The 10530-nt window shown below is 52.5% G+C and overlaps 1 protein-coding gene across 1 annotated transcript in view; it reads right to left on the bottom strand.

The window, feature by feature from the left end:
- Positions 1-8800, bottom strand: part of ZNF516 (zinc finger protein 516) — a 64763-nt gene extending 55963 nt beyond the window's left edge. Inside the window, exon 1 of the mRNA XM_007449666.1 lies at positions 7039-8800. Within this exon, the coding sequence (XP_007449728.1) occupies positions 7039-8797 (1759 nt within the window). The 5' untranslated portion in view covers positions 8798-8800. The remainder of the gene's footprint in view (positions 1-7038) is intronic.
- Positions 8801-10530: the final 1730 nt, after the last annotated feature.

The following is a 10530-nucleotide window of genomic DNA, read 5'->3' as shown; positions in this document are numbered from 1 at the left end:
GGAAAGAGCAGAAAATCGTAGCCAGCGTCACCCATACCGCAGACTGGGGAAAACGAAGTCCAGCGGGGCAACAGGACAGAAATAACAGGATTTAGGATGTGAAGCAGAGACGGAAAAGACTGAAAAGCAGTCACATCAAACAAGACTCTGTAAACACAGGGCAGGCATTTTTCCTGGACTCCAGGAACATCGTTAATTTTGCCTTCAGACAACGCCCACTCGATATTTACCGCAGGCACGCAGCCTCCTGGTGACAGGGTGAAGCCGGCACCCCACGCCGCCAAGCACAGGCTTCCACAGAGCTCGGCAGGGCTACCTCCATCTCCGTCGCCTCCAGGGTGGGTGGGAGTGGAGACTGGGGATCTGGAGCCCTGGACGGGGCCTGAGCCACCCTGGGACCACACGCTTCTGCCCCTCAAGAGACAAGCCAGGACACACACCCTCTCCTAGGCTGGGAGACGGACCCTGTGGACCCTGATCCTGGTTCTAACTCTTGTACCAACAAGAGCCGTGCGGACAGGATGTCCAGGCCATGCCGGGCACCTAACAGGGACACGGTGGCAACAACCCTACTGGAGGCGATCCCAGCCCCCATAGTGCCACCCAGGAAGCCAGACACCCTGGGGTTGAGGACTGAAGACACACAGCTACTTCGTGCGCAAGGAGAACCGTAACCTAGGCGACCCCGCTCACGTGCCTCCCACCACCACGCTGTCCTCGGGCAACAGACACACCTGGAGGCTCTGGGAAAATTACAGCGATTCCCCCTATGCCTTGGTTTCCTCTCTGTTAAAATGGGGGGCGGGGGGGGAAGACCATTCCCAGCTCTAAAATTCTATGATTCTATCTTGTGTGAAAGAGAGAGATGGAGACAGAGAGACAACGAATCAAGTGTTTGAACTTTGCTAACAAACAAAAGGGTCTGCATGGTGTCTGCTTAACGACGCTGAGGACCGTGCATCCCACGTGTGTGTCTCAGTGTCAGGAGGAAAATCCAGAATATAATCTCCAGAGTCTAACGCATTTCACAGCATAACAAATTCATTCTGGAAGGTCGGGGATGCAGCGCTGTGTTCCAGCAAATTTGAGCACGCATGCCATGCACAGATGACCGATGTTTGAAGAATCAGAATATAACAAGCACACTTCTAAGGCACTATTCTCATCATAATGCAATCTTCCTGTGATAGTTCGGAGGCATATCAGGGGACCACAGGGCCAGTGAATAATTACTGTCGTCTCCGTGCGCATGCGGACAGAGATGCTTCCGGTTGCTAAGGTGCTGACTAAACCACAGGGCATTCCGCAGTCGGCTGTCAAGTGCATCTGGATTTTTTTGTAAAGAATTCACTGCACTTTCCTACCGAATAAGAATTTAATAGGAGGATTTTCAAGTCTCACTTTATTCCCAACTAAGTAAATTCCTTGACGTCCAGGACAGTAGAAAACACTAAGGGTGGCGTCACCCTCACATCTGGCTGAAAGGCACCTGCCTGCCGTTCACAGTCACTCTTCTGTAATCTGGAGTCAACCAGCTCTTCCTTGATCTCCATCTCTGCTGTTCGGATTCTCCTTGTCACCGGTCCCCACCCTGGTGCTGTGCTACAGCCGCTGGCTGGCAGATGGCAGAGAGCATCCCAAGCTCTGTGGCCTGGCACCTGCGCCAGCATCACCACTTCCAGAGTGGCCGACCAGCCTGTGTATGGACATTTATTAGGCATCGCTCAAGATGCCTGTGTGATGAGGAAACTGGGCCCGGCGAGCTGGACTGAACAGTGTCCGAGGAAAGCTGACCGCCTGATTTCACTTGTACCAATTCCGAAGGCTCCTGTTCAATGGGGGGCCCCGGTACCACGTAGGACTGACACCGCTCAGGATCACAGGGTTTGTAATTGTACAGGGTTCTTCCCAGATGTGCCTGCTGCTTTCCTCCAGTTACACGGATTCTATTTCCCATCCTCTCACTTTATTCATGTTCTCTCCTCCTTGGTCTCCTACCCCTCGTTCTTTGTGGTGTCATTTTTAGCCACTTGGGCGGGGGTGAGGCACGGATGAAGCCCTGCGTTAAGACAAAAGTCCTTCCTCATCACTGAGCATCGGAAATGGGAACCGGGCGGGGCTGCAAACAGGTCCCAGCTTCCCTGCTCAGAACATGCTCGCCCTGCACCAGAAGGACAGTGGGGAGAATCCGTCCCCTTGGAGCTCCTGCTCTATCGCAAAGTAAACGCTAAGAATAAGCAACAATAAAAGCCTCCCGTCCCAGCAGGCCCGGCCGCCACTGCAAACACCCCTCCCAGGCCCACCTCACACTCCACACTCTGACCTTTGTCCCTTGATTCCCCCTAAATCCTGCTTCAATGCGAGGACGTGTAACAACATTTCCTCCCTAAGCTGTTCTGATGACCATCCATGGTCTATCAAAAAAAAAAGAAGACTGGCTGGTTAACCTTTTGGAGAGCTGCATGACCACAGCCTGACCCGTCTGACCCGCCACGCACAAACATGGACTGTTGGTCAGTCTCAAAGCACGTGCTCAACTAACGTTTTATATAATCAAAACAATGTGGCTCTTCTTGCAATGACGACAGAAAGAAGATGAGCTCTAACGTCCAAGACTTTGGCCTGGTGGCAGCAAGCAGAGAGATATGAGAAAGTGGAGGCTCTCTGAAATAAATCCATGTCTTCCTTCTAATTATCTTTTCTTCCCTTGACTATATTTTTTAATTCTGAAAACTCTCTCCTTACTTCTTCCAACTACATATAACACTATGGCAGTTGCTCTAAGAACTTTTTATTCTATTAGGTTGAGCCATAGGGTCTGTCTGTCAAAAACGATCAAATAGGGCTTCCCTGGTGGCGCAGTGGTTGAGGGTCCGCCTGCCGATGCAGGGGACGCGGGTTCGTGCCCCAGTCCGGGAAGATCCCACATGCCATGGAGCGGCTGGGCCCGTGAACCATGGCCGCTGAGCCTGTGTGTCCGGAGCCTGTGCTCCGCAACGGGAGAGGCCACAACGGTGAGAGGCCCACGTACCACAAAAAAAAAAAAAAATATATCAAACATTGCAATTTCGTATTTGCAATTTCAAAACTTGGGGTTTTACTATCAATTAAGTTACAATCAGTATCCAAAGATATAGAGAGAGTGTGGGCTCAACAGACGATACGCTTGATGCAACAGAAGTTAGAATAACAAAAAATAGTCAAAACCAAGGATATACTGTACAACACAGGGAAACGGAGCCATTATTCTGTAACAACTTTAAATGAAATATAATCTATAAAAACAGTGAATCACTATGTTGTACACCTCAAACTAATATAACATTGTAAAGTAATTACACTTCAATTAAAAAAATACTCGGGGTAGTCACCTAACTTTTAGCCGAAAGAGCATATGCAGATAAACAGTAGAAATGGGTTCTGCATCAAAGCAAGGCCCCCAGCACCAGGCAGGGCTTCTCCCAAGGGCACCACGTCTTATAGTACAGGGACTTCATGCATAGAGTCCTCTGAGACACAGTCAGCAGGCTTCTACCCCTCCTAAGTCATCCTAACGCTTTCTAAGCAGAATGGCACTTTGGTCCGTTGACCTGTCCTCAGTAATAAATTCTGAGCACCATGACCCTGCTTCGTGTTTGAAAATGTTAATTTTTCTAAATTTCAACTAAATGCCCTTTCAGTGTTCCTCTTAATTATAAGGATTAATTTTTGTGAACTCCAAAAGGGTCCTTTCTATCAGTGCCACGTCACTTTCTCAATGAAGATTGAAATCTAGCTCCGTAACACATTTTAAATTATTGAATTTTATTCACAACTTTGCTCTTAGACTATTTTAAGTCTGTAGTGAGGGCTGCTGGGAGCCGGTCTTATGTGGAAATAAAGGTAATGGGACGATCGGGGCTTTCCAAAGGAGTAGACGCAACACTCGACAAAGAATATTTCATGAAAAAAGCAAGTTTCTTTCAATTAATCTGATAATGCAAATTGTCTCTAGATCCGGAAGCGGCATTCAAATCCACCCCTGGATGTCAAAAAATCTGTGGGGAAAATTATGGCACGATGGGGATTTACTGAAGGGGCACAAAGATCTGAACTCTAATGTCAACTTTGCTGCTACAAGTAGCGGGATTCATTCCTCTGAGAATTAGTATGATCTTCCGTTCCTCAATTTCTACATGTTTCCTCTAATCATTTTAACCGGTCATCCCACCAAGGATCTGAGAATTTATTAGAGTCATGTCACTGTTTAAAGATCTAAGTTATCTTTTAGTGACAAGAAAGGCAAGTATTTTCCAAAGCTGAATGCATTTTTTAACAAGAGAAAGGCTCACTGCAGATCAAAATAGAGGATTCAACATACCCATTTGCTCTTGCAAAGCAGCTGCCTCCAAGGCCTCGCCAATCCCTGCTAATGAGGCTTTGTGAGTATTAAATCCATATAACACATCTCTCTCCTTACGGGGCATCCATGAAGCAGCAATTTAATGCCAGCTAGAGCATTAAAGGCCTGCCACGATATAAAGTTTGTGTTTTTAGGAGGAAAGCTACTGTCCTTTGGGGCTACAAAAAGTGACCCGTGCAGACCTACAATGTTCTTCAACATTTTATGCCGCTGTCATGCCATAAATTTTTTTCTAGTCTCTCAATAAGCTACAATATTCTGTTGTCAACTCATTACACCCACACCATATATAATCTTGTTATGGAACCACCTGAGATATCACATTTCTCAAAAAGTTGACTGATACAGAGAAAAGAGATATAATCTCATTAAAAAGTAAATGATAATCTCTAAAACTTAATGAACCTGAGAAGGAACAAAAAGAGTAAATTCCAACTTACAGTGAACGTAATTTGATCTTTCCCACACATTGACATTAAAAGCACTACTGAATTAGCTTATTACTAATCATTTAACTGCCATCATAATAGATGTGGGTAAGGACAGCTTTTCCAAATATTAAAAATATTTGTCCTCAAAGTAGGAAAACAATCATTGGCGGCTTTAATATTTCATCCAATGTGCTCCAAAAAGTAGCCATGGTACTATTGGAATGTGACCAGTAAAATCTATAGTTGTCAACATTTTTTAAAAGGAAAAACAAAAATTAATCTTCAAAAATGCCACCCAGGGGGTCACAACTGGGTTCCCCACATCTTACGTGACAAGCTGCTAGAAGAACCCAAAAAAGCTCACAGAACCAGCACCGCATTTTCAGAGAACAGTATATTGTACTGCTCCTTTCCACAGGTTAACGACTAAGAAATGAAATGCAAGATACGAGCCCCCGCTTGCCACAACTAGAGAAAGCCCGTGAGCAGCAACGAAGACCCAATGCAGCCAAAAATAAATTAATTAATTAAAAAAGGGTGGCGCAGTGGTTAAGAATCCACCCGCCAATGCAGGAGACACAGATTCAAGTCCTGATCCAGGAAGATCCACATGCCGCAGAGCAACTAAGCCCGTGCGCCACAGCTACTGAGCCTGCGCTCTAGAGCCCGCGAGCCACAACTAGAGAAAGCCAGCGTGCAGCAACGAAGACCCAACGTAGCCAAAAGTAAATTAAATAATTATTTTAAAAAACGTGTTATTTTCATTTACCTACATACACACACGTGCAGATTCAGCATAGACTGATTGCCCTTATTGGAGCAAAGAAACAATTTTTTTCTATGCTTTTACTGACTCCACATATACCTGAGTGTATCAGAGGCTCACACAAAACGTTGTATGGACCTGTAATAATTAAACTGTGTTCAGGAGAATTGGCTAAATCTTTAATAAGGGAAAGGTGACATATGTTTGTGGGGTTTTTTAAGACATGCACAGGGGCAGTCTTCCTCACTACAGAATATAAAAAGCCCACCTGAAGCACTTGGATCGCTATCCCCTCTGACCTTTCAGTAAAAGCAACATCCATTAACCAATTTTCAGGGAGAAGAGGAAAACATTCCCCGCTACGCAGAGAAAGCTGCAAGTCTAGAACTGAAACATCACCTTACACTTAAAAGGATTACCCAAAACAAAAAATTATGAAGAAAATATCAAAATGTTTAAAAATTTCTTTTAAAAAATAGGAAAATGATGAAAATAAAGTTGGCCAAGCATCTTTAAATATTTACATAGCTGCAGTTTGGAAAGTAATCTGATTCCAATTAGCCGTCTCTAAACCCATAGGGTTATACCTGAATCTAAAGAGATTAATTATAACTGCACACAATCCAAAGTTCCTCCTTCACTCAGCTGTCTGGGGCAAGGAGAGGGGCAAGGGAAGCATGTGTGCCCCGGCTGACGGCGAGAAGTGAAGGGCACAGCTTGGAGGGGGTCCATCACCTGTTCTTTGCTCAGAAACGTCTGATGCCCCAGAGAGACCATCACCTACATAGCCAAAGGTGCGAATTTATGCAAACACTATGGGCAGTCAGCAAACGGAAGCCTCAAGTGGAACTGACACTGGGCGCAGACTACCTGAGTACAAGCCTACCAGAGCCTGGGATGCCTGGGAAAAGGCACCAAGCGTGGGGTTATCTGGCTGTAGGGCCACCTAAGTAGAAGGCTACCTGAGCACCGAGACTATGTGGGCCTGGGAAACCAGGGAGCCGGGTCACCTGGGGGCAGGGCTAATTGAGCCCAAATTCCCTGACCATGAGATCCTGGGCAAGGGTTAGCTGGACCTGGGTCACCCGGGGACAGGGCTACCTGAGCCTCAACTACCTGGGCATGGCTGATGGGCGAACCAGGACTACCTGGCCTGGGCCACCGGGGCAGCGGTCTACTGGGCCTGGACTTCCCTGGCTCAGGGCCATCGGGCACAGAGCTCCCTGAGCCTGGACCACCTGAGCGTGAGCTACCCGGGCAAGGGCTTCCTGGACCTGGGCCACCTAGCTATGGGGCGACCCAGACACAGGGCTACCTGAGCCCAAGCCAGCTGGACGTGGGATACCTGGGCAAAGGCGACCCAGGCACAGGGCTACCGCGACCAGGACCTCCCGAGCCCACCTTACTCGCGCCTGGACCACCCAGGCGCACGCGCTCACCTGGTGCGGGATGGGCTGCGCCCTCCTCTCCGCTCTCGAAGGCGGCCTCGTCGGCCAGGCCGGAGCCCGGGGAGTCGGCGGCGGCGCAGGCCGAGCCGGGGCTGCTGGGCTGCGAGGCCGAGTCACCCTCGCTGAGCGAGCCGCAGCGGGCGCGGGGCGCGCGGTCCCCGGGGCCGTCGCGGTCACGGTCGCGGCGCGCGCGGCGGTGCACCCGCGAGTGCAACACCATCTGGTGGTACGTGCGGAAGATCTTGCCGCACTCGAAGCACTCGGACGACTTGCCGTGGCCGGCGGGGGCGGCGGCGCGGCGGCTGGGGCGCGCGGCCGGCCGGGGGTCCGGGGGCCCGGGCGCGGGGTCCCCGGGCGCGCCCGCCCTCTTGCGCGGGGGCCCCTGCGCGCCGGGCTCGGGCTCGCGCTTGCGCTTCTCCTGGCTCACCAGGATGAACTCGCGCCGCTCCTTGTCGAAGGCCACGTCCCCAGCCAGCGCCTCGTCCCACGCCGCGTACTTGAGGTACTCGGCCGGCTCGGCCACCCTGCCCCGCGTGGCCAGCTGCCAGGCCTGGTAGCTGTTGACCGGGTCCAGCTCGGCCACGCGCCGCCCGGCCTGCCCGCGGGCTGGCGCGCCGGCCGCCGGGCGCAGGTTCAGGCACTGAAGGAAGAGCTGCTGGGAGTCGGCGGGGCCGGGCGCCGGGCCCTCCCCAACCGGGGCCCGCGGCCGGCCGGCCTCCACCCGGCGATGGATGGCGTTGTGCGCGTTCAAGCTGTCCAGGTTCGTAAACAGGTTCCCGCACTTGGTGCAGACTTCGTAGAGGCTCAGGCCGGCCACAATCCCCTCCTCCTGCACCACGTTGTTGATGGTGGCGATGGGGTCCAGCTCGCCGCGGGGCCTGTTCTTGCTTCCCGCCTTCGGGCCGTGCGCCTTCATGTGGTTTTTCAGGAACCACGGCTCCTTGAACCTCCGGCCGCAGATGTGGCAGCCGTGGTCGAAGGAGCCCCTGTGCTTCTTCATGTGCGCCTTCAGGAACCAGGTCTGGCTGAAGGCCTGGCCGCACACCTCGCAGGGGAACTCGCCGGGGGGCAGCTCAGGCTTGCCGTTCTCTGCGAAGGCGTCGCCGCGGGGCCCCTGGGCCGTGATGTGGTCCTTCTCGATGTGGCTGAGCAGCGACTCCTCCCGCAGGGTCACGTAGCTGCACAGCCGGCACTTGAAGGGCTTGTGCGCCTGGTGCACGTGCTGCTCCAGGTCCTTCCTGCGCTCGAACTTGCTCTTGCAGAAGGAACACTGCCCCGCCCCCGCCGCCTTGGCCTCCTCCGCCGCGCGCGCCGCCCCCTCCGCCTCCTTCTTGCTGCTCCTCAGCAGGATCTTGCCGCTGTCCACCTGGGTGGCGCCGTTCAGGATCCTGTTGCAGGCCGAGGCGCTCTTCGTGGGGCTGGCGCAGCCGTCCAGGCCCTCGGACACGCGCGTCTCGCCCGCCTCGGGCGCGTGGCCCTGGATCAGAGTCCCCGTGCGGTGGCCGCGGATGTGGATTTTCAGGTTGCCCTTCTGCGAGGCCCGGTGGTCGCAGTACGGACACTTGTAGGGCTTCTCGCCTGTATGCTTGCGCATGTGCTGGGACAAGGAGCTCTGGAAGGGGAAGCTCTTGCCGCAGATGCAGCAGCTGTGGCTCAGCGCCTTGTCGCCGTCCGCCTCGGGGCTCCTGCTGGCCCTGGGTGGGCTGGGGCCCCTTCTCAGCTCCGTCTCGGCCTCTCGGGGGCGGTCCATCTCGACGACGAGGGCTCGCCCGGCCGGGGGCGGGGCACGGCGCTCGGTCACGCGGGCCTGCGTCTTATCTCTCCATGTTCAGGCGAGCCTCCCGCTTGCCGGCTGCAGAAGTCCGCCTGCCCCGCGGAGGGGCATGTCTTACCTGGAGAGCATGGCAGAGGGCAGCAAGCACCTGGAACAGAAAAGACACGGAGATCTTAGGAACCAGGCTTCCCCGCATAAACAGGGGCCCGGTAACATCCGCGGACCGCGATCTGCACGCTCCTCCTTCAGAAAACCAATCCCGTCCAAATTAAAGAAAGGAAGCACCCACGAAAGTTTAAACAGACGTATGAGCAGCTGCTTCCCTTTACAAAATCAGTAACTAAGCAATTAATGACTGATAATAATTGTGTGCTAAATCATTAAAATAAATCATCGTAAATAACTGCGCACTAGAATAATTTTTTATCCAAGATATCCAGTGTTTAAGGAAAGACTGTGGTGAGAGTTCTTGGGAGTGTGCAGAACACGGGCGAAGGGACAGGAGCGCGTCTGAGAATGAAGGACAGAGACCCAGGCCAGGCGGAGGATGGCAAAACGCGGGGACACGTGCAGGACACGTGAGCTGCGAGGAGGGCGTTCACAGCCGGAAAAGGCGCTTTACAAATGCATCTTTGTGTCTCGGTGAAGCACAGATGATTTAGTGAAAGAGAAGCAATGAAGGACAGGAGCAGAACCCTGAGGTCCTTCCAGATCTGGGCCTGAAGCTGCTGCTCCAGCACCTGGCGGCCCACGCCGGCCGCCCCGACGGACACCACTCCCTGGGGTGTGTGACCACCAGGCCGTTGCCACCGCGACATTCAGTCTTCGCTGCCTCTTAGATAAAGCCCAAACCCCTCGGCTGGCCTCACCGTGCCCTTCCCGACCCGGTCCTGTCTCTTCTCTCCTGCACTGGCCGCAGGGCCGAGTCCCACCCCGGTGCAGACACCCTCCCGACCCTGGCAGGTCCTCACATGGGAGGCGGGGTCTGAGCCCAGCAGGAGCAGGGGTCAGTCACACTGTGGGGTCACTGTCGCTCTCATGCTTATCCACCCCCTGGAGAATGAGGGTCCGGGGCTGCTCCTCCAGACGCCTGGGCGTCTCCCTCACCTGCGCACAGGCGAAGGGGAAGTGGACGGGGTTGCCCAGCGCTGTGCCTGGCTCGCGTCGGGCAATGATCTGGGCTGCAGGGAAGCCAGCCCTGATGCCTGTAAACTGCCAAACAGGCCCAAGACAGTACACACTGACAAGCAGCTATCTCAGGAATTTCCATCTGACTCAACCATACGGAGAATAAAGAAAACAGCTGACCAGAAGGGATGTGAGAGGTAAAGTGTCTTTCTGGACTGTATTTTGATGGGTGTATATATATGTGTAACTGAGTCACTTTGCTGTACAGCAGTGATTAACACAACACTGTAATTCAACTATACTTAAGTGAAAAAATTTTTTTTAAAAAGCAAGCAGGAGTGGGGCAGTGGGGAGAACAGCCTGCACACACAGGCCCCTGGGGCCCAGTCTGTTTATCCTTCTTATCTCTAAACAGAAGTAACTGAGTTAATGATTCTGAGGGTCTCCTGGGGGCTCCAGACTTGCACAGAGAGGCACCCAGATGGACAGATGTTCTTTTTTAACAAAGCTGTAACATGTAGAAAGGAAGCCACATTTTTTACAAAGTTTCAACCTCAGGCACACTAAGAACTCATGTTTGA

Source organism: Lipotes vexillifer, unplaced genomic scaffold, assembly GCF_000442215.2.
Source record: "Lipotes vexillifer unplaced genomic scaffold, Lipotes_vexillifer_v1.1 scaffold196, whole genome shotgun sequence".
In the NCBI taxonomy this organism is placed as follows: domain Eukaryota; kingdom Metazoa; phylum Chordata; class Mammalia; order Artiodactyla; family Lipotidae; genus Lipotes; species Lipotes vexillifer.
The sequence above is the reverse complement of the archived record's forward strand: the minus strand, read 5'-3'. Positions and strand labels throughout refer to the sequence as shown.